The sequence below is a fragment of the Equus przewalskii genome, chromosome 5 (genome assembly GCF_037783145.1).
Source record: "Equus przewalskii isolate Varuska chromosome 5, EquPr2, whole genome shotgun sequence".
Lineage (NCBI taxonomy): Eukaryota > Metazoa > Chordata > Mammalia > Perissodactyla > Equidae > Equus > Equus przewalskii.
The window spans coordinates 60174553-60199360 of record NC_091835.1 but is presented as its reverse complement, the minus strand read 5'-3'; the positions used below and the strand labels follow the sequence as shown (position 1 = coordinate 60199360).

At 40.8% G+C, this 24808-nt stretch overlaps 1 protein-coding gene and 1 long non-coding RNA gene across 2 annotated transcripts in view; one reads left to right on the top strand and one right to left on the bottom strand.

Annotated features, from left to right (window-relative positions):
- Nucleotides 1–2770: 2770 nt before the first annotated feature.
- Nucleotides 2771–5176, bottom strand: LOC139083376 (uncharacterized). The gene is made up of 2 exons (XR_011540040.1): nt 4911–5176; nt 2771–3713 (listed from the first exon to the last, which is right to left on the bottom strand). It is a non-coding gene; the product is annotated as an uncharacterized lncRNA (long non-coding RNA).
- Nucleotides 5177–5284: 108 nt separating this feature from the next.
- The window catches only part of SLC2A13 (solute carrier family 2 member 13), a 260339-nt gene continuing 240815 nt past the window's right edge, over nt 5285–24808 (top strand). The window contains exon 1 of the mRNA XM_070619405.1: nt 5285–6090. Coding sequence (XP_070475506.1) covers nt 5541–6090 — 550 coding nt within the window. The 5' untranslated portion in view covers nt 5285–5540. The remainder of the gene's footprint in view (nt 6091–24808) is intronic.

The following is a 24808-nucleotide window of genomic DNA, read 5'->3' as shown; positions in this document are numbered from 1 at the left end:
CCAAACCCATCGCTTCTCAATTAAAGAAGATGAGTTGTTGTTAGTTTCATTAGCTATTCCACTTTGAAACAAATATATCCCATTGCTCTCATTTCAGATTACTGGCTGCTGTTTAATTAAGGGATTTCTTGATTGCAAGCCAAGTTTTGCTGTTTATAACTGCTGCCATTTGCAGCTACTCATCCGGGTCAATAAGGAATATTTTGACACTCAGCAATCAAAGTGGAGCTCCATTGAAATTTTTGTCTCTAGCAACAATTTGGTACACAACGCTTTGTATTTTTAGGTGTTTTTATACATGGTCATGTGGGTCTCTTACTACTTGGATATATTACATTTGAGGATAGGGATTAGGCACTGTACTCTTCTGTATACATTTGAAAAATCTGATAGTTGGAAATGTTAGAGCTCTCTTGACACTTTGGGGAAGCCAGCAGAGGGAAAAACTAACACGCCGAGAATAGATGAGTGGAGAAAAGGATAGAATCTGGATCTTTGATACCATTTTTCCAAGATTGATCCTACTATTCCTGATGCTACTCACCTGGGGACATTTATGCAATAATACATTTCTGTAGTGTATAAGACAGTTTGAGTATGGATTTTCTATTACTCAGAATTAAAACCACATAAATACTGATACGGTATTATCATCCCCATTTTACAGAGAGAAAACTGAAACTTAGAATAAGTAAGTTGAGTTGCTCAAGGTCACACTGGCAAGCAAGTAGCAGAGTGAAGATATGAACTTGGGTCTTCCTGCCTACAATGTCTATTGTGTCCAGGTTCACTCCATTCCTACCCCCTCCTCCCAACTGTTATCCATTTAACAGAACTCTTTCCCCATTCTTGTTAGTACCATGTTCTTCTTTCCTGCTATTCTTCTGGGCTTGCTTTTTTTCTCAGAGGAAGAAATATGCCTCCTCCTCCCCATGTCTAGGTTAACCTTTCCCCTAAGGATGCTGCCCGTGCCCTCCCTGTCTTCTTTGGCACTTCGCTCTATCAATCATTCAGCTTCTCAAATTATCAGTTTCTTCTTTTCACTTAGTACCTGAATAAATTCAAGTCATGCCTGACATCTCCACCCTTTCTCATGATCCTGATAACTCTTTAAGCTATTCTCTCCTTTATTACATTTACCAAGAGACTTCTGGAAAATGCAGCCTATGTTTGCTATTTCCACTAACTTCCCCTTAATTGAGATTGCTCTCGTAAAAGTCTCTGAGGGGGAGGGGGCATTGCAACCCTAGCCACCCAAAGGAGGAAGAGATGATATTATGTCGTGTTGTGGTACAGGGTCTTCTCCTAGATGAGTCATGGTTATTAGTGGGCGGGGTCAATGTGTGTTAGAATATCACCCATGCCTCATGCTTTTGTGTGTTTTCTGCTTCCTATCTCCCTGTAATGAGTAGATCTAGATGGGGCATTGTCCATTGCGACATGCTGACCATCTTTTTTTCTCACCCTCCCTTCCTGCCTCCCTCAGCCCCTCTCTTTCCTCCTCCTCCTTGGAGCAAGTCAAAGAAAGACAAGATTTGAGGGGAAGTGCTAAACACCTATTATTATACTTCATAACTAAGCCACGGGACCTACACTTTACCTTTGTGCCTATTAACAATATAATATATTTATTCTGATGCTGCTATTGTCTATTATATGGAGAGAAAGGAGGAATGATGAGTAGGGCAGGATTCTGGCATTACTAGGTTTCTGAACATAATACCATCAAAACAATGTTCTGATTCTCAGCAGTCACCATTGACATTTTTTCTTTTGTCCCCCAGCTTTATTATAGTACGATTGACAAATAAAAACTATATATATTTAAGGTGTACAATGTGATGTTTTGATATATGTATACACTGAGAAATGATTACCACAATCAAGCTAATTAAAATACCCATCACCTCACGTAGTTACCCCTTTTTTGTGGTGAGAGCATTTAACATCTATTCTATTAGCAAATTTCAAATATACAATATATTATTAACTATTAACTATAGTCACCATGGTGATATTTGGTCTTTACCATTAACTTTCTAACAGTCAAATTCAATGATTTCATATGGGATTTTATTCTCTTTGATCTCTATGCAATATATTTGATTCTCTTAGCCAGTCCCTCCTTCTTGAAATACTTTATTTGCCTTTTATGTCTTGTTACTGTACTAGTTACTTATGTCAACCCAAATCTGTTGGTTTTATTGCTCAGTATTTATTTGCCTATCTTCTGGCAAAATAGTACCCAAGATTTCTTATGGGAACCACCCCCCCCCCCCCCATCTCGGCCCATATGATTTCCTTCCACTAACAGCTCAAGATGTGGGCACTGATTGCCCTACCCCAATCATCAAACTGCAGCCTCCTAGCCATGGTAATTGAGTCAGGGATGGGCACGTAATTGACAGATTCAATTAGATACGATAAGAAGTTTGCTAGGGCTTCAGAGAAAGAAGCCCTGTTTCTGCCCCTCATACCTGAGTGGAATAGTATATAGAGCTTGGAGCTTGCTGTAGCCATTTGGCCCCCACGTGGAATTTGAGAAGGGAGCCTAAGTAGCAAGAAGCAGAGTGGAGAGATGGAGCAAAGTCTGTCTTGGTGACATCCTGGTGTTTGAGTTCTACATCCAGCTGTACTTGAAACCAGCCTATTATAAACTTTTTGAAGACAAGAGGCAATAAATTCTCCTTCTCTGCCATGATTTTGGCTTAAACTAGTTTTACTTGAGTTTTCTTTCTTTTGCAATCTAAACAACACAAAAACAAACAAATAAAACAACCTCTATATTTTACTGTGTACATATAAATGCATAGAGAAAGTTCTGGAAAGATGCATTTTGAAGTGGTAGGAGTGGTTATCTCTGGGGAAAGAGGACTGTTGTGGCGGGAGAGATGATTGGGAAGGGACTTTTGTGTTATCTTTATTGTTAGACTGCTTTACAGCAAGGATGCATTACTAGTGAAATTGAAAATAAACATCCAATAAACATAAAGGCAAAACTGCTTCCAGCCCTACCATCCTCTGCAAATAATCACAACAACAATTTTATTGAATTAATGACCAAGGTCTTTGCCTGATATTCAGGATCTGTAGCAGTACAGCTGAAACTTCTCTCTCTTCTTTCCCTGTTCTTCCATGGGTCCTTAGTGTTGCTGGAGATTGTAAATCAAATGTACTTAAAACTGGGGCTTTTGAACTCACCTTGCAAATCAATAATGATGCTTTTAATTATTATTTATTCTCAATAGCAATTACTTATATTCCAAAACACTTTTTCATGCTTACTCTAGACAATGAGTAGTTGCTGCACCGTTATCTGCTCTGCAAATGAGAAAACAAGGCACAAACTAATCTAGTGGTTTGTCAAAAGTTGGACAGTAAAACAGTGATGGTAATGGGATTCATGTCTTTTGATTCTCAGCCAACGGGCTTTCCATTTCACCATAATCTGCAGTTGGGGCAGGCTTCAGGGAACTCCATTTTAGACTCACGCTGTAGTGCTAAATTGAACCTGGCTCCCCTCCAGGGCCCAGAACGCTGTTTAACTCTGATGCCTTTTTTTCATGTCATATTTCTTTTCAGATGTAACGTGACCGTACGTATTTAAATACGCTGATGATACGGAGCAGAACCATTTTAAGCAGTTTAGCGTTCCATAACAGAAAAGCTGAATTTCCAGCAAGGATGCTCAGGAGCCAAGGTGTTCACCACACCTGCTAGGAGGAAAAGGCAGTTAGTTTCACCTCAGCAAGAAGAAACTGTCAACAGTATCAGCTAATTCTCTTCTGGGGGAGCCTTCTCTTCAGAAATGGTGAACCGGATCACCACCAGGTGGCGCAGTTTTACTATCCGTACAGTAGCAGGCACGGAAAGGGGCGCGCGCTCCCCAGAATCTTTTCTGAAGCCTGAATATTAAAGAGCTCACTGTTCCAGAACGAAAAGCTCTCTCCGTATAACTGATCCCTGGGAATAATGACAGAGGCTTGCTTTAAAGCCACACAATAAGTTTAAACAGTTAAGCCCTCTGAGCTCATTAACTCCTTTTTCCTTGCTAGAAAGGAAAGTCTATGGTGATAATCATGATTAATGCAAATGAAAGCAATCTTGACAAATCCTAATATAACTTTTTATTGAAACAGGGACGACAAAAATCCTTTTCTCTAAAAGGAAAAAGTTTCAGACTGCATGACAAACAGGCCTCACGCTAAGAAATCTTTTGCTCAAATAAGGGAAATAAAAGCACACTGAAATAGTAAAGGATAGAATCATGTGACGCTTCACCTCCTGCCCTCAGCCCGAAGAATGAAAGCAAATCAGAGGAACAAAGTCTTGTTTCTCTTCTGAAGTGGAACTGTATAAAATGATTTACAAATGATTTAAATCAAAGAGAGGAAAGAACTGACAAGTGGCAATTTTTTAAACTCAACCGTTTAAAAAATTTATCGCAGGTAATGCCACCTTTGCTTTGTTTCAAGCAAATGAGGCAGTGAAAATTGCCCCTGAACAGTGCAGATTGCTCCAGGGCAGAAGACATCCTTCCTTCTGGCGAGCGTGGAGGAGGAGGAAGGTAGAAATGGCCTCTTAAATCACAAATCTGATTCTTGGGTTTACTTTCTAACAGTAGGAACGCCCTGGTTATACATGAGTGGAATGCGTACATGAGAATTTTCTGTTACACGTCAGGCATCCATAGGACATTTTTCATTCACCTGGGGAGATCAGTTATCTCTGTCCTCAAAGAATCAGGATGTATCGTGCCTTTCAAATAAGTATAAATCGAGGAGAGACTGGCTCAGGAGAGGAAACTGGTTATAGAAATGGAAGAACACAGTTCTAAATGGCTTCAGAGCAAACGCATTTATGTCACAATATTATAAAAGGAAGGGACGGGTCCTTGCTATGTACCATACCAGGATATTTGTTCCTAGGCCCTTTCCAGCCTTGGCCGTCCCCAGGCTGTTAGAAGGTGGCTCAGGACGTTTTGAGGGATTCTGTCTCTCCTCTCCCTCACCGTGCAATCATCGGAGGTAGTTTCTTCGGTCTGGAAGCCTAGTGCCTGGCATCCCCACATTGGCCAGCTCCCCAGCTGCAGCCCCAGGCAGGGGTTGATTCCCGACAGACCCCACGGACCTCCGTGAGGGAGCCTAGCTCAGAGATCGCCCTCGACCGGGAGGGTGGGATTTAGGGGTCTGGGGCGGGCCAAGACCGGCTCAGCCCACGGAGGGGCGGAGCGTCTCCGCGACCCCGCCCCGCCGGCCCGGGGCTGCACGTGACCCGCGGCCCCGCCTCCCGCCGGCTCCGCAGCGCCAGCTCGGCAGGCGCGGGGCGTGAGTCTGGAGTGGGGACCCGCCGGGCTCCAACTCGGCAGCGCCGGCGCTCGGCGGGCAGCAACTTTCTCCCCGCAGCGGCCGCGGCGGCGGAGCGGGAGGCGGCAGGAGCAGGCGGCGGCGGCTGCTCCTGGCCGCGCGGGGCTGTCCAGCCCTCCGAGCCCTCCGGCCCGCGGAGCCTCGCGCCCCCCGGCGGCCCCGGGCCCCTGCCCTATGTCCCGCAAGGCGAGCGAGAATGTGGAGTACACGCTGCGGAGCCTGAGCAGCCTGATGGGCGAGCGGCGCAGGAAGCAGCAGGAGCCGGACGCGGCGAGCGCGGCCGGGGAGCGCAGCCTGCTGGCGGCCGCCGAGTCGAGCGCCAGCCTGCAGGGCGCGGGCGCGGGCGGCGTCGGGGACCTGGAGCGCGCGGCGAGGCGGCAGTTCCAGCAGGACGAGACCCCCGCCTTCGTGTACGTGGTGGCCGTCTTCTCGGCGCTCGGCGGCTTCCTGTTCGGCTATGACACGGGGGTGGTGTCGGGGGCCATGCTGCTGCTCAAGCGGCAGCTCAGCCTGGACGCGCTCTGGCAGGAGATGCTCGTGTCCAGCACGGTGGGGGCGGCCGCCGTCTCGGCGCTGGCCGGCGGGGCCCTCAACGGCGTCTGCGGCCGCCGCGCCGCCATCCTGCTGGCCAGTGCCCTCTTCACGGCCGGCTCCACGGTGCTGGCCGCGGCCACCAACAAGGAGACGCTGCTCGCCGGCCGCCTGGTCGTGGGGCTCGGCATCGGTGAGTTCGGGCTCCGCGAAGGGCGGCCGGGGGTCCCCAGATGTCACCGCCCTTGACTCTTATCGCTGCTTTCCTTTTGCCTCTCTGGGGTCCCCGTCGGGTCTTGCTGGGTCATAAGAATCTCTTGCTCCGAGAGCCCATCTGTTTGTTAGTCCGGCTTCCAAGGCACCCCCGGGTTTTGGGGGGAGGGTTTCTCCCAGCCCACGTGGAGTCTTCGATCGCCCACAGACAAGTAAATCCGTGTGGTGGTTGCCTCTCTGAGCACTTCCAGGAACCCGACTCTTCGCCAGCTTTTTCCTTGATCCACCCCTACCTGATGCCGAGATAGAACTTATGAGGGAAGGTCTCTTTCCTGCATTGTGTTGCTTTGTTTCTCCACGGCTAGTCCCTTTCCTTTTCTAGGCTTCCAAATTCCGAACCCAGTCAGTCTTAAAGTCACAGTAAGAGAATTTTAAAAGTTAATCAAGTAATTCTGGACTCGAAAACTGCTCTTTGCTCCTCCTCTCTTCTCCAGTCATTGATCTGTAGGTGGAGTATTATTTTTCTCTCCTTTTGCTTTTACTTTTTGTGTTGCCTTTTGCTTTCATCCTTTTCCCAAGTGAATTTCTTGCTCCTCTGTTTCTCAACTTTTTCCTTTAAATCCATATTCACCCATTCTCCTCTTTGTTTGGTCTCTCCTGCTTTCTCCTTGGGAACCAAACTATCTATTAAAGGTCATGTTCACTTCCTAAATTCGTTTAGGAGCTACTCCCCCTCTGGATAAATGCCCAGCAAGATAGATGTTTGCAATTTACTTCAAAAACGAAGGGATTAAGGTTCCCCTGGCATTGATTTTTCACCCTGGTTGCTGAACAGGGGAGATAGAATTGGCAAGTTCTTGGCAGAGGAAAGCTATTTGGAATGTGCTCAGTATTATTAGAGAGCACTTTTGAGGGAAAGTGGGGGGTTGAGACTGAAATCTCACTAGTAATTTTTCTAAGACGCACCGCTGATGCTTTCATAATGTTGCATTTTATAGTTGAGTTTTTTGTTTCCTTTAGGGCGCTGTTGAAGTGTTTCTTCCTTGTGGCCGGGCCTTGATGAAAGCACTTTAAAGCTGGGGCTCCTGATGATCTGTCTGTTCCCCGCTTGTCTGATGTTTCTGCTTTTCTTCCCTTCTCTGTAGACTCCTCAGGGAAGCGAGCCCCGTTTGTACCACTCCGCATGTGGGAACCATGAGCCTAAAACCCAACTCATTGCACTTTATATCCAAAATCTGTCATCACTGACCTCCCTTTTGTTTGTTTATTGTACTGTTATTTAGTGTAGCCGGGCAAGGCTCTCAGGAAAATGTTAAGTTGGCACATTAAAGTCCAAAATGACCAAAAAGTACAGCTGAAATGAAACCGCTTTGTGGAGGCCCTCCCTGAGCCTTCAGGACCCTGCAGCAAATAACCTGTGGGTAAAGTCCAATGATCCAGCTTCTTTTCTCAGTATTCTTAGCATTCTCTACTTGGAACACCTGGACCGCCTTTTGTGTTTCTTCTGACATAGAAATAACATCATTTTAGGCAGCAAAATTTGTTCAGTAAGTCGGAACCTTATTTGTGATTTTGAAATTGAATGATATTGGCAGAGATCTCTGCCTGAGGCTTCCTGCAGTGTTTAGCTCTGGCAAGTGGTGGGTGTTTGGATATTATGTTTCCTCTTTGATCTGATAGGAAAGTTGTGAGCAGAAAGGTGAGGAGTTTATACTCCAGGAAGAGAGACAGGGTGGGACTAAAGCTAGATAGAACTTGCTGGACTCTACAGGAAAGGCACTCAGAGAGGGCTGATGAATTCAGAGAGGGTCCGGTATCCCCCAAGAGAGAAGCCGGAAGCCCTTCCTGATGGAAATGGTATGTTGATGCGTGAGTAGTATTTTAACAGCAGAAATGAGGACAGGACTTTCTGAGTCGAGGAATGAATCAAGGAAGGAAAGCATAGGGTGTGCTTGGGGGAACAAGGGGCATGCAACAGAGAGGCTGAAGCTGGAGGGAAGCCTGGAAAGGGGGGTGTGCAGGAACCGGGGACACCTCTGTCTCACAGCCTCGTGCTGTGGCACCTGGGTGGCTGACAGAACAGCCCAGTTGAGATGTAATCCTAATTTAGTCCTGGTGTGGCCTCTCTCTCTCTCACCTGGGGACAACACTTCTCGGAGTAGAAGTCCTGACACAAAGTTTCATAAAAGCCCCCCTTCACTTATAAAATGAAGAATGTTCGAAGGTCATAAACAAGCTTTAGAATAGGCCACATTGACCACCACCACGATGTTAGGATCCGTTGAAAGCAGGTAACTGTACATGTAAAATCCTTAAAACTCACAGATATTGCTAACCTCCCAAAGGAGAAGTCACAGAGTTACTTCTACAGGGAAATAGGTCTCTAGCTACAAGGATGTGGGTCCTTAACATGAGCATCTTTTTTAGGGACACTACATCACTTTGGCTTGTTTAGGATACTAAATCGGAGTTAATTTCTTACTACCTTTTTGAAGTAGTTAAATTTTATGTGTGGTCAGGAGCTTCTTTGTTTTTTTCTTTTTTTTTTTTGTCTTTTTGATACTTAGTAAATGTTGATGAATAACAAAATACGGCTTCTGATCTCTTTTTTGTACAAGTTTGCAATGATAATTTCTTTCTCCCACAGATTTACTTGTGGTAAATATAAGGCCCATGGGGACAGGGATTTTTGTTCATTTTGTTCTCTGATACATTCTTAGCCCAAAAGAGGCACTTCTTGATTGAATGAATAGTGAGCAGGAACATTAAAGAAAGAATTCCATTGCTGGTAGGGTACCACTTTAAGTTAGGATTGTTCTTTAAAAAAAAAAAACCTTTTCCAAAGTATTTGAAAGGCCAACTAAGGGTTTTAGTTTGTAGTAGTTTAATGAAATCATTCATTTATTTATTCAGCAAATGCTAATTAAGCTTCTGTTATTGATTGTCAGATTTGGAGTAAGACAGTATTAGACAGATAAAAATCCTACCCTGGGGGTATTTATACTCTAATGCAACAGAAAGACCTTCAACAAGCAATTAAAATACAATAGAGGTTTCTCTAAGTGCCGTGGGAAGCAGCAGATGGGCAATTGATTCTTTTGGGGGGAAGAAAATAGAACACAGAATTGAGGCAGTTTTACAGAAATACATATTTAAACTGAGTTTTGAAGGGCGAGTAGGAGTTCAACAGATCTGGGAGCCTGGAAAGAAGCTGGTATTTCTTTAGTGCTTCAGTATGTCCTAGGCATCCTGCTGCTACTTTCATATGTTATCTCACTTAATCCTTCCACCTCTGTAAAATAGGTGTGAAGTATGTCTCTTTTGCTGGATGTAGAAACAGCTTACAGCAGTTAAATAACAAGGTCACTGGTACAAAGTTAGGATTGAAAAAAACAAAGACTCAGAGCCTTTTGCTCTATTACCATACAGGGCATTTGGGGTGGAGTTAACAGCAGGTGTAAAGGCACAGAAAAGTCAGTGTTTGAAGCGCAGAGTGAGTGAAGGATGGCGATAGGGTGATCATGAAACTGCAATGATTTTCTTGGTGGTGGTGGGTTAGGCTGTGTAGGGTTCATTTGGCCATGCCTGTGCAGAGAGAGTCATCGGAGGTTTTTAGCTGTAAATGATGTGATCAGATTAAACATTCTTTGAATCTGGTCTCCTTCTTTTCCTGTTCTGCTTTTAAACTCTTGGTTTCTTTCCTGAACCTTGCTTCTTTGAATTGTGTAATATTAGAAATCCTTTGCTGAGACGGTTACTACAGGGTGGGTGGAGCATAGTGTGTGGCCATGAATTACTGGAATAGGCAGAGTCAGTGAGGCCTTCAACAGAAACCTTTGAAAAAGACACAGATACCAAGCAGTAGAGGGTAGTGGTTAGTCTGTATTAAATGAGTCAGATGGTAAAAGACAGAGGCATCAGCCATCAGGGGTATTTGTCTTCGTTTTAGTTTAAGGGCTCATTTTCCTTTACAAGTTACAATAAATCAGGTCCTGAGCGCCTGTTTGCACAGGGCATTATTTTAGATTTTGGTTTTCACCAGAGGTTCCTTTAGTTCCTCTGCTTGATTTTCTTGTTGTACTTGACTTGAGTTCTGGGACCAGACTTTCTCTGTTGTCCCTGCCCTATACCACTGCCACCCAAACTTCTTAAACCTGAAGATTCAGATTTCAAATAGGACACAGATTTGCCATCCTAGAACTTACTCTCTTCTACAGGGTAATCTTATTTTGTAAGTAATCTTATTTCCTTTACACACGGTCACCTTTTGCAAGGGTTCGCTTAGCAATGTTGTACTCATAATGAAAGTTTGTAGGGATGGTGAGGTCCAGCAGGACTGAAGGAATGTGCGTTTGCACAGGTTTGCTTCATTTAGTTATGTGGGACCTTGTATCTCTCATGCGTAACACACTCAAAAAGTTGTCTAGAAAGGGCACATTACAAGAATGTAGGACTGTTAGCACTGTTAGTGTATATGTAGTCAAAAAGCACGCAATTTACTGTTGCCATTTCCCCATGGTGTCGGCGTCTACTCTGTGCTCATTATAAGTGGTGATTTAGTGCCTGTGTAGGGAATATCAAGAAGTGTCTAAATTCAGATTTTCACCAGTATTCAAAACCTTTACTGAGAATTGACTTATTTTATACAGCACTGTGTTGGTTGAATTAATCTTAGATTTACATCGGTTTCTCCTGTCAGCCTTGGTTCCAGTACTCCCTCTACTGGAACGTAATTTGCAGCTGTATGGTGCAGCTTGTAATTGGTATTTATGGCCTATTAAGAAAAACTTTATAAAATATCACCTTGTTTTTTCAAATAGCACTTTGAATTCTTATTCTTTAATGCAAAGCAAACGTAAAATCTTGTTTGATCAAAAAATCATGCAATATTGAGATTAATATCAAAGAGTTTTGTTTAGGGTAACCATAGTTAGCCAGAATCACCCAGGTTTTTAAATAATCAGTTAATGTAATTTATTTTTTCAGGGGATCAAGTTTGTTTTTTCTGTGCCGCTCCTCCCTCCTTTTCTTTCAGTTTCATCTTCTTTTAAAGTTGGATTTCTGTGTTGGATCTATGCTCTCTACTGATCTGAAACTGATGTCGAAAGTAAAACTTGGACTTGCTCTGTTTCCGTGTTTCATCACATTAACAGTTTGTGTGTGCAACGCCCCCTCCACTTTTATATCTGGCGGCATTGACGTTGCAGAATTACAGTGAGGATTATAACCTAATTATGTTTGCCTGGTAGTATTGCAACATCCTCCTCAAGTGAGTTGTCAGTAAGATGACAGAAGTCTGTTAACATGAGTTCTATGAAGTTGTTCATGTGACTTCTGTATAAAACATTTCTTTTCTTCATCCATCGATATTTCCCTCTTCTGTGTTTTAAGCTCAGAGTAAGAACACAGTCTGAGTTGACTGACTTCACACTGAGATCTTTGGCTTTAACACATCTAATGAAGTAGAACCTGCTGGTAGATCTCCAATAGCAAGCGTTCTTTGCCAGCTCTGTTCAAAAGCACATGAGACAATTTTCCTTTTCTTTTTTCCCATCAAACTTGGTTCCTTTATGCATCCTTCCTGTCTGCAACTCTTTTCATGTCTCCAGCTTTCGCTTTCCTTTGACCTTCAGACTAAATAGTAGCAACACTTCTATAAAGAAAAATTCCATTGTCAGGAGGAAAATCTGTACTCACCGGAAAACCCCAAAACATTTTTCCACATGTAAAATTTAATTTCCCTGGCTGTAGAGAGTAGCAGTAGCCAAGATTTACAGATATTTCTACAGTGAAGTTGCAAGTACTGCATGCTTTATACTTAGGCCTTTTATGTAATGTGAGCACCACTGTTTGGAACGGTGTGGTCTGGAATATGTGTCAAAAGCCACATGGCAGGAACTTCATTTCACAACAAGGCTAACCAGTGTCATGGGGTCACGAGTATCTGACCAGCAGTTTTCTTTATCTGGTTTTATCATCTCCCTGTCCTGCCCTGGGGGGAGTCTCAGCAGTCACTCTTCATGGTAGAATGTGAATTTGCGGTTAATTTAGCGGCCAGTGCCCTGAAAATAATACCTAACGTTGGTTCAGGGCTTGCTCTGCGCTGGGCACCCTTCTGAAGATTTTTGCAGATATCAATTCACATAATCTTCATAATAACCCAGTGGGATAATACTATTATCTTCTTTTTAAGATGAAGATAATTAGGCAGAAAGAAGTGAAGTAACTTTCTCACGGTCACAAAGCTCCTGAATGGTGGAACCATAGTTGGCTCCCAAGAGGTCTGGCTTTGGAGTCTGTCCATGCTCAGCTGCTCTGTGACACTGTTACTTCTCCCTGAAAATAGCATAATTGTCCCTTACCAGGATGTATTATAGGGACATTACTTTTAAAATAGAAACTTTTAAAGTGAGTTTTTCAAGAGCACGGCCGTGACACATCAAGGAGTGACAATGAGGAAAGCAAAGTTAGTTAGGACATTTCCTTACTTTGCGGAGGACTTGTGAACAAGGATGCCTTTGATCAGGCCGCTATGTTGTACAATTCCAGGGGATTCCATATTCACCCCAAAGGGGGTGCATTTACATAGAGTACAGTGAAAACCAGGCCCCCGGAGTTGGACAGCATAGAGGTACTGCCTGTTATACAGCACCTAAAATTTTAGAAATGCTTTTTCTGCTTTTCCCATTAAGCTCACCATCTCTCTGCTTGGAATGTGCTTTTCCATAACATTCTCTCTCCCCCTTTTCCCGCAGCCATTTGCTGAGTGATGGCTTTGTTGGGTGCTGGAGAGAGAAAGATAAAAATAGTCCCTGTTCTTAAGAGACCTAAGTCTAGCGGGGAAAGACAAACATGAGAGCAGAGTAATGTGTGGTTCATCCTACGATAGAAGTGTCTGTGGGATGTTTACTCATCCTCCCAGACCCAGCTTTATCATGAAAGCTTTCTCTGTCGGCCTCTGCTGAGCCTTAGCACTTTCTCTAAACCATCCCCCTGGCGTTTAACTACGTTATGCCTTGCAATATATCTTTCTGGCCATGACTCATCTCCTCTGGTAGACTAGAAACTCATGGTGTTAGCTAAGTAGGTATTAATAGTGTTTATGTCCTCTCACTGCACTCTCAGTAGCATGCTTTTTATATATTAAGCTCTTTAATATGTAGCAAACCAAAGAATGCATAAAAGTAACACTCAACAGAACATTGCTATCCTTGAACACTAGAAACCTGAGACTCACAGTTAATTGCTACACTGTTACTTCAGAAAGTGAAGTCACGTCGTGACTTGAGGCCTCTGGATCGACATGCCTGGGCTCGCAGCCTGGCTGGCCACTTCCTACCTGGGTGACCGTCTTAACTCTTGTGCTTCAGTCTCCTCATCTGAAGGATGAGGATAATACCTGTGTTATACCGTAGTTAGGAGGATTAAATGAGTTACTGTTTGTAAAGTGCTTCCCCAGTAGCTGGTAAAGTAAAAGCACCAGTGTTTATTAAGCATTCACACACAAGCTGTGTAACCTTTGGCAGTTACCACCATGTGTCTCAGTTTCCGTTGTCTCTACAATGAGTGTTAGGATCGCACTTAGAAAATAGGGTTGTTGTAGAAATTAAATGGGCTAATGCATGTGAAGGGACCTGGCTGTCGACAAATGGTAGCTCTTGTTATCAGGTGTAGCTATCTCGATCATCACCCTGACACCTTTTTACAATCAAGGGAAATAAAATTCTCGTTAGATTTTAATGTTTATTGTACCTAGTAACAGATGAGTAAAAATTCCATAACATAAACAGTCAGACTTGAAAGACAGAATGAGTCATTTAAAGGCGGGGCAGTACTCTGTCTTCCAAGGTTTTAGTTTATATTATCTAAGATTTACTTCCAGCAAGACAGATGAAGTTTTGAACCGGTCTTGACGAAAGTTATAAAAACATGGGTTGTCTGAGAGAAGGGTGCTTTTCTGGTGGGGGAGGGCAGAGTGATAAATGTGAAGCGCTGAGGAGAGCAAGCAGCTTTTCTTGGTGAGGTGGAGGAGTTGATAATAAAGTAGTAAAAATGTGAACTGATTTCTTAGAGTATAATCTTGGCTGGAAGTGAGGAGCCAGTTGAAGCTGTGATGTTAGATCTGTCTTGTAATCTAATATTTTATATGCCTATTTATAGACAAAATAGTTCAATTCCCAGTGGAAAAGATCTCTGCCTTTTAAGAGGCAAAGAATGAATAGTTTTAATAAAAACTTCAAAGTAATAGCTTTGGAATAAAAAGAATTTTAATAATGGTAGCATTCATAGAAAACTCCGTTATATTTTTGGGCTTAGTTTATGACTCCATGTCAAAAACTCAATCCATACAACATAGAAAATTGGAGACTAAAGTTGTGTGCATAGTATTCAAGGACTAAACATTAACCATTTAATGTTGGGTTATCGACTGCTTGTAGTTTTGAAAGAAAAATATAATGACTGAAAATGAGTTGCAGACACATGAAACAGTGGATTTCAAAGATTCTTGAGGGGCCAGCCTGGTGGCGCAGTGGTTAAGTTTGCACATTCTGCTTCGGCAGCCCGGGGTTCGCAGGTTTGGATCCCGGGTGCGGATCTACACACTGCTTGTCAAGCCATGCTGTGGCAGGTGTCCCACGTATAAAGTAAAGGAAGATGGGCACAGATGTTAGCTCAGGGTCAGTCTTCAGCAAAAAGAGAAGCATTGGTGGCAGATGTTAGCTCAGGGCTAATGTTCCTCAAAAAATAAAATAAAAAAAACATTAAAGCTCAGTTATAAAAAGGATTCTGGAAATATAGGTGTCATTAGAAATTAATATCAGGATAAAATCTGAAGCAGTTACTGCTGTGTCTACCTAATTCTAATATTTACTATACAAAAAGTCGTAAGGAAAATGGCTTCTAGAACTCCTCCCTCCGTTATTTCTGAGTGGACAGGTGGAGTCAGTGTAACATGGTCCTCTGTGATTTTGTAGACGAGATGACACAGACACGTGGACCATCTCAGAGGTCCTGCAGGTCCCCAGGCCTCCTGCCCACCAGCAGTGAAGTTGGGGAGGCTGGAAAACACGAAAAAAACACCAAAAAACAAAACTGGTGGAGTCCTTTGTCCTGCCTCTTGAAAGCAACCTTGTTGGGAATTTTTATAAAATTTTTCATAATAGTTACTTCTATGTTAAGAAAATGTTTAGAATTTTCGGGAGTTTACTATTTTTTTCTTCTACATGTTTGTCTTTTTAAAGTGATTTCTGATCTTAAAATTCATTCAGTCCTGCAAGGAGCTTAGAATTCTGTTTGTCATTTTTGTCTTGAATATTTTCTCTTTATCTGTGAAAATTTCTAATCTTCCTTTCCTGGTATATAATACTTATTTAAAGGCAGCTCATTAAAGGTATTGTAACAAGTCAAAATATGTAGACCCTAAAACAAAGCCCATCCCTTTTGCCTGTGTGTGTATGTGTTGTATGTGTATGCACACGTTAATTAAGAAGGTGAGTATTTTCCTTAGTTTGCATGAATTAAAGGAAGTGCAGGAAGGTTAGGGAAATTAGCACTGTTAGCTGGGATTAGGGCTGGGATTCAAGTCCAGGTTTCTGATGAAGGACTATTGTTTGCTCTCTCTCTCTGTTATATGATAACATTCAGTTCTTGATTGTGAAAGCTAAATATAGTCACAATGCTCTTCCTACGTTAGTATATATATTTAATGCACTAGTAATTAAAATCCCTATAAGATACTTCATAGAATTTTAAAAATGATTGTTGAGGGAACAGTGATGAGATTGGGGGAACAGTAATGAAAGACAGGAACTACTTACATAGAAAGTAATTCCTCCAAATATTAATATATAATACGTTATATATGGTATAGTAATATATTATTAAAAGCAGAAAAGAGATGAATGGAACAGAATAAAAGTTTCAGCAGTAGGTCCAGCTATTTGTAAGAGTTTAATATTGAACAAATCAGATAAAAAAACAGGGAAAAGAAATACTTACTAATAAATAATTGAGAAGAGTAAATAATATGAATAAAAATAATGTAAATGAAATTTAGATGTCATTCTTATTAATGCAATATAGGCTTAAAGGTCTCTAAAGTTTAAAGAAATAGGAATGGAGTTATTTTCTTTATTTATATCACTGATGTGGTTCATTATCTTATGATTTTTAAAATGATCGAGAAATTTTAAAAGCAAGGTGACAGATTGGAAAAGTATTGTGGTACACTTATTTACCTAAAAGGAAATATGTTTATGCTCAGAACATATTAAATAGACTATTTACAGCAAGAGAAAATGCTGTTAGTAAATAAGCTCTTGGGAAAGTGTTAAACCTTGTTAGTGATTAGAAGTGAAAGTTAAGATAACATCGTACTTATTAGCAAATTAGAAAAAACTCAGGCTAGTTGTACCATAGGAAAAGATTTTCTGGTTATAAAATAAGTTGGAATAATTTTCTGTAGAGAATATTCTAGATAATAGCCAGGCATGTATTTAACACATTTCATTCATTTGTTATTTTGTTCATTAATTCAACAAAGCTATTTTGAATTACTGATATGTGTTAGATACCAAAGTAAACACTTAGAATACAGAAGTTAGTATGGTAGGTTTGTACTTCTATGTTGCTAGTATTCTTTCATCTAGAAATTTCACTTGAGGAATTATAATATAAGGAGATAAAAGAAAATTTCATTTTGCATAAAGATATTTATAGATATACAATATGTAATTTTTAAAAACCTCGGGGAAAACCTCCAAGTGCCTAGTGATTGGGAAATGATTAGGTAGACTAGGTATGTGGTAGAACATTGCATTGCCATTTAAATGAAAACCTGTGGACCTGAGATGCATGTAAATCCACAAATAATAAACTCATAGAGTAGAACCTAGTTGTATGGACACACTGATACAACTATCTAAAAAATTGTAGCTGGACAGAGTTTGGAAGAAGGCATAAAATTGTATATATAATTTACATACGGCAAAGTGGTCTTTAAATTTTATTATTTTTATTTATTTATGTATTTATTTTGAGGAAGATTAGCCCTGAGCAAACATCCACCACCAAACCTCCTCTTTTTGCTGAGGAAGACTGGCCCTGAGCTAACATCCGTGCCCATCTTCCTCTGCTTTATATGTGGGATGTCTGCCGCAGCATGGCCTGACAAGCGGTGCTAGGTCCACACCCAGGATCCAAACCCACAAACCCTGGGCCACCAAAGCAGAACGTGTGAACGTAACCACTGCACCCCTGGGCTGGCCCCCGCATGCTGTTATTTTTGCCGTCTTTAAAAAAAATCCTTTCTATCTCGCTTTATCTTTCAGTGACTATCCCATTTGTCTCCTTTTCTTATATAAAACAGTTGCCTCTATTCCTTCTCTTCAATTCCTCTCTTCCCATTCTTTTGTTACCCCTTTCCACTTAGCATTCCACCAACATGGTTCTTGTCAAGATCACCATGCCCTCTAAGTCGCTCAACCCAAGGAATGTTTTCAGTCCTAATCCCTCTTGATCTGTCAGAGAAGACTTTTGACAGAGTAAATCATGTCTTCATGAATCACTTTCTTTGGCTTTAAGGATGTCACCCTCTCCCTGTTTTTCCTTAGGCTGTTCCTTCTTGGTCTGCTTTGAAGATTCTCCCTCATCTCTCAGAACTCTTAATTTTGGCAAGCCCCAGGGATCACTCCTGGGAGCTCTCCTCTTCTGTTTACATTCAGTCCTTTGGCCATCTCCCGGCTTGTGGCTTCGAATGCCTTGTGTTTGCTGACAGCTATGTAGATCTGAGTGCAGACCACTCTCCTGGTCTCCAGACTCTTGTACCCAGCTTCCCGCTTTGCCCACCATCTTTCACATACCAGGTAAGGGCATCCTTCCTGGTGTTCAGGTCCAAAGCCTTGGAGTCATTCTTGACTCTCTCATGCCTCCCATCCAATCTGTCAGGAAATCCTTTGCATCTAGCTTCTAATTATATCTAGAATCTACTTTTCATCACTTCCACTGCCCTCACCCTGATCTAGAATGCCATCTCTCACTCGGAGCATTGCAAGACTCCCAACTGTTCACCCTGCCTTTGCCCTGACACCTCTGCCTTCATTTCTCCACATGACAGCTAGAAGGATTCTTGTAAAATCAGATCATGCCAGTTCAGTGTTACTCAAAGTGCTACCCTCCTTGGCTCCCCATCTCACTCAGAGTGAAAGCCAGTGGCCCGCAGCCCTGTAGGATTCTTGCCCCACCCACTCCTTCTTTGACTTAACTTCCTACCACTTGTCCTTTGCTTCTGCTCCAGCTGTCCTGGCCTCAGGGAACACACAAGTCACCCTTCCAGGCACAGTCCGATTGCCCTGCTAGGAAAGCGCTCCTTGAATATCCACATTGTCCCCTCATCTTTACGTCTCCTCAAAGGTCTCCTCTTGTGAGTTCTTCTGTGATCACTCTGTTTAAAGTTGCAGCCCCCACCACTGGTACTCTCTACTCTCTTTATTTTTATTATTATTTTTTTACTCTCTTAATTTTTTTCTCCCTGCTTTATTTTTCTCTATGATGCTTTTCACTAACTGATATTTATGATACTTGTTGTTCCCTCCACTCTAATGTAATCTCCATGTGGCAGGTTTTTATCTTTCTGTTTTGTTTACCCCTGTTCCACCAGTGCATAGTATAGTGCCTGTCACACAGCAGGCGTTCAATAAATACTTAATGACTAGATAGGAACTAAAACAATATAACCCTGGTGAGTAATTTTTGAGCTGAGATCGGATTATCTATGCATCAGGGAATTTGCGCAGTGGGTGAGAGTAATTAAATATTCTCTAGAGTGGCTTCTGACTCAAGCCTGTGGTTTCAAACTTCTAAAGTTGTTGGGAAAAATTAGATATTATTTTTAAGTTTAATTAAAACATTTAAATCTAACGTTGTTCTCAGTACCTTGGACAAAAGCGGATCTCTTCATCAGTCTCGCAAGTCCAAAAAAACCGAAGTTGATTCGTATATGAAAAATGATCAGACTTTTCAGGGATAAACTTTCATTGACACACGATAGTGGACTCAACTGGAATGCAAACTTATTATCTGCTGTGTGTCCTTTCCAAATGCTACTAATGCTCTGATGGCTCTGCTCTTTCCTGGCCGGGAGATTGGTGGGACGAGGGATTACAATTAAAATAGTTATATCTTTCTAGTGGAAATAAGATGAAGTGGCTAGGGTGGAGGTTGTTGTTGGCACGCGTTGGAGAGTTGTGTTTTCCCCAGACTGTAAAGAGGCCTGAGGATCAGTTTTCCCTGAGCTGCAGATCACCTGTGTGATGACTCCAGTTTCCAAAATTCAGTAAATCTTGCTCCTGGAGAATCTTGGATATAGAGTTTGAAATCCCTTCTTATTTTCTTTTCAGCCCCCAATCCGTATTTCTGACTTACAATAGATTTCGTTAAGTAGTTCCTGAGCGCTAGGCCACGCACAGTGCTAGTAGCTTGGGATTCAAAAAATAAAAGGCCCCCTTATTTTCCATTATGGATCTGGTTATAAATTTAGGGGACAAACTGTTTGTAAGTATATTATGCTGTGATCAATTTTAAAAGATGGTATTAAATCTAGGGAATTGGAAAAACAAATATCATGATCTTGAGGTTGCTCTGATCCTTAAATGATCTAGATTTTTAATTCTGGATAAGAAAAGTGGGGTTGTTTCAAGTGAAGCCAGTCTGTAACTCTTCACAGCAATGAAGGGGCGTGATCACTAGTCCAAATTATGATAACTAAAACGCTAGTCTTATATTATATTTTAAACTTATTTGAATATAGGTGCTTCTGATAAATGTGGAAACTTCAATTGTCAAACAAAATAATCAAATTATGCTATGAAGACTTGGCTTAAGCCAGAATTGCCAGTTTACCATTTTAGTGTTTGACCTCGTACACCCTTTAAACTCTTAATACCTGTGAAACTATCGTTGCCATCCCGGACACGCTGTCTTGTGCCTTTCTCTGTCCCACCTCTACCTCGTATGTGATAGTCATATGTCATTATCTAGACGGAAATAGAAAAATACGCAAGGCTCAGTAGTACAGATAGAGTCTACCTGGAGCTAGCAAGTTTGGCTTCACAAAAAAAAAAAAAAAAAAATTTACTTCATAGAGTTCTTGTGTGGGTCAGTGGATAAAGTACTTTCTGTTAACAGCTTAGCATAATTCCTAGTACTTAGTAAATGCTCAATAAATATTAGCTATTAATATTTGTGTTGTAATTGTGTTTTTACATAGCTGTGTTCTCTACCATAATGTAAGTTTTAAAAGTGCAGAGACTGTGTCCTTTGCGCCCTCCTCCTTTTAATCCCTGTGGTCTAGTCCAGTGCCTGATGGGTTGCTGGCATCTATGTTCGATTAACTGATCTGAATTTTTCCTCCCATTTTATCTCTATTGTAGACAGACATCAGTCTCTACATCAGTATCTATTGGATTGGTGAATAGAACCAGGCTATGCAGAATAAGTTTTCCTGGCATGTTAGTAATGAAAACCTGTAGAGCTATGCTTTGCATATTAGTATGAGTACAAACAGGTGAGTTCCCTAGTTTCGCATCCTTAGTTCCTGGCTAAACGGAGAGAAAAATGTTGAAATTTTCACAATGTGGTTTGAACCTTGAAATTTAGGACTGGGTAGAAGGAGATGGAATTTACTACATCAAATATATGACATGCCATTACTCTTTGTTGTCGATAGTTGGCCAATTTCAACTTGAAAGTTCAGGCTTTTGTGATGGTATACAAAAACACAACAGAAGGTTCTAACAATATGTTTTTATTTTTAGATCAGATTTCCTCCTCATCCTGTGAAATAAATAGGACTAAATAAATGACATTTTAATAATACTGTCAACATAACTAAATTTTAAAGAATTAATGATACTCAGATGAATGAATATATTGTCAATATTTAACTTACTGCACAAAGTATGTTACATAAAGTGGAATTCGAGGATCTTATTTTACACAACACAAAGTATCTCCACGTGTGCATCTTTACCAAGGATCTCTGACTAAGGCTTCTGTGGCAATAAATTTGTTTGCTTTTTCATAAGGTAATATAAAATAGCCACGAATATAAAAGACATTATCTATTATGAATGAACAGATGTCGAGAATGGGAAAGTAACTCATTTTTAAAAAATGAATTTCTTAATCTGATTAAGAAAAACATGAATGTTGGAAAACAAACACATAATTTTGTGATATTCATTTGGTAGTTGCACAATCATTTATTCAGTCTTGATCTGTGCAGGAGACCACTGTGTTCTGGAGCATATTCAAAATTATGTTTTTCTAAATATAATACCCATTTATATGTCTTAAGCATTCAGAATTATAATTATTAATAAGCTTTAAAGCTTTGCGTATAGATAGCTACTGCTGTGGTTAAGTTTTATTTGCTTTAAGTGAGCAACTAGTGAACTTAAACCCACTTGGATTAAAAGAATTTGTCGATGTGAACTCAAAACCACCATCAGTAAATTTTTTTTATTTCTAAGTAGTCATGAAGATGAGCTATCCAGAGATAAGACATCTAGGCAAACAGTGCCTTAATTGTTCAAAAAGGAATGAATTCTAAGAATTACAGATCTACAGACATGACGTTAATTTCTAGCAAAATTATAAAATATTATTAAAATGAAGATTTGGAAACACTTAGAAAAGTCTGATGATTACTAGGGGTTTTTGTGGGTTCATGAGGAATATGTTTTATTAAACAAATGTCAGTTTTCTTCTTTGAAAGCATTGCTGGGTTGGTAGAGTAGGGAAATTCTTCAGATAAAGAATTTGACATAGTCTTCTCTTAATTGAAGATATTTGTAGAACATTGACTTTGTACTAGGTGGTGAACCAAATAAACTTTATTAATCCTGTGGGGAATAATGAGAACAAATGATCTCTGACATTTGGCAGATAAAAAAGACATAGCCTAGTTGGACGCTCTGTCAGGGTTGAAGAGTAGGCCTGGAGAGAGATCTCTAATGGGGTACAATCTGGAGCTCAGTCCTTCATGCTCCATGCTTCTCACGTCTGGGGAACCCAGAGCAAGCCAAATGGCTGTTATGCTTGATAACAGAGTTAATATTCAGAATATTTTGGAGATACTGGAATGCTCTTAAAAATCAAGAAAAATTAAAAGTAACAGGTAATATGTCTACATTTATCTGTATCTGTTTTTTACGTTTCAAATATGTTTGCATTAGTTCTTTGACCCGCACCTAGAGCTGGCCAGCAGTGACAGAGGCTCCTCCAGGGAATGTCTGTAGGAGTCTGTACAAGTAGGCAGTCAGCATACGGTATAGAGAGACCTGTTCCGGAGTTGAGCGAGAAGTCTGCATGTGTTCACAGCTGACGGGAGGACCTCGGTAGTCCCACCCGATTCTACAATTCTAAGGGATTCTTCAGTGATTACATTGGGGAGATGGTTTTATCAAATCTGCAAGGGAACTTGTCTCTTGAACTGGAATAAATCAGCTAAGATATGCAAGATGGCAAGCTCCTTCAGAGGGGAGACAGTGCCCCTTTTTGTAACTTCCTGTTAGTGTTCAGTGAACATTGGTTGACTCACTGACAATACCTGAGTCATTTTACTTTATTACTTATAGCTCCTGTCTTTTAAATTATCAAATTTACTTTTCATGAATATAGTTTGAGTCTGTTTTTATGAAATCAAGGGCATTACTTTATGTTGTTCTTTTTATAAAGAGAATTTGTAAAATATGAAGATGACAACTCTGGACAGAGGCCCATGCCTCTGGCACCCTCTGTGGAGCTCCTCAATTCTCTCCTGACTCTTTAAATGATTCATTCTGCTACTAGCATGATTCTTCTCAAGAAAACCAGTTATGTAGTGTTCCTGAGGTGATTGCCTCACAAATAATCTCATGCTCTTAAGTAATTTTTTGGCAAATTTACCAATTTCTGCAAACTAGAAATTATTTCCACACTTACTCTAGGTGTAATTGAGTTATTTGGATCAGATATTCAAAGATTAATAAGGATTATTTAATACTCAAAACCAGTAGGTGCAGGCACCATACCACACATTTTCCGATGCTAGGATAAATATTCATCCTCAATTTTGTTGTTGTTAAAAACTATTACACCAAAGAAATTCTTAGAAAAAGAAAAGTCAATCATTTTGTCACATGTCTTTCCTGGAGCTTAGATTCCGCCCCCTCCCCCCCATCCCCTCAACTTCCTGTTCCCTCCCCGACTCTCACCACACTTCTCTGTTTTTATTCTTTGATAAAATGGTTAGTGTTTCTCAATCTTATGTAAAGTGTGAATAAAAGCATTTTTAGAATTTCTTTGCTGTGTTTATTGATCTGTAACATACAGTATACACAGTGTACTTGCAATGTCAGCATTACTTCAAGACAAGACCCCCAGTTCTTCTCCAACCAGATTAACACCCCCAAATCTCACCCATTTGGAGCTTCTGGAGCTGTCATGGCTGTTTATGTAATATTTACCTTTCTTTAAAGGGCAGCCGTTGTTGATTATTGGGTTAAAAAGATATTTTGAAGAATCTTTGATTCTGCCCCCCAGACAGTTGAATGACTAGGGAGGTGCAGTTTCTTCTAACTTGTAATTCCTTTCAATGTGTGATGTTGATGTGAGTCAGAAAGATAGCAATTTTAAAATAAAGTGATCTAGTAAAATCAGTGTTTAAATGTCATGTTTTTCAATTTAGATATTGATGGAATATTCAAGTCCTATCAAGCAGTTTTTTTTTTTGAGTAAGAACTGCCTATACTTTGGGACTTAAGATCTTTAACTCTTCCACTTTTAAACTTCATGTCCTAAAAGAAATACTGTACCACCGATTCCTTTTACTAAATAGATTAAACATTTTCAGGCCATTAAAAAAGTGAGGAGTTCTCTTTCTCTCTCCTTTCCTTCCTTCATAAAACAATTTAGTGAAGTGCAGTGCAAGAAAAAACCTGGAGGGTTAGGAAGAGGTTGCAGTATTCTGTCTGTAGTCTATATTTTATTTTTTAAAATTTTATTGTGATGAAGCACTTGATATGAGATCTACTCTCTTAACAAATTTTTAAGTGCATGGTACGGTACTGCTAACTGTAGGTGCGGTGTTGTACAGCGATGTCTAGAGCTTATTCACGGTGCTTGACTGAAACTTTATGCCCATTGATTAGCAGCTCCCCATTCTGCCTGCCCCCAGCCCCTGGCAACTACCATACTACTCTCTACGTCTATGTGTTTGGCTATTTTAGATACCTCATATAAGTGGAATCATGTCTTCTAATTCATCCACCTTGAGCTGCTTCCTCTTCCTGAAATATGTCTTCCCTAGGCATTGTTCAAAGTATTCTAATGTATTAACTCATTTAATCTTCATACTATACAGTAATGCTATCTCTCATTTTACACAAATGGGATCTTAGACACAGGGAGATTAACTTTCTGAAAGACGTACGTCTAGTAAGTTGTGGAGGTGAGATTTGAACCCAGTGGTTTAACCCCAGAGTCTGATTTCTTAACCAGTACACCATGCTGCTGCAGGATGGTAACAGGAACCCCTGTCTCACAGAGTCGGTGTGAGAAGTAAATGAGACAAACTGTACAAAGCTTTTAGAACAGTGCCTGGCATATAGTAAAAGTGTTAGCTGTTTTCATTATTGCTTTTTTTTTCCTGAGGAAGA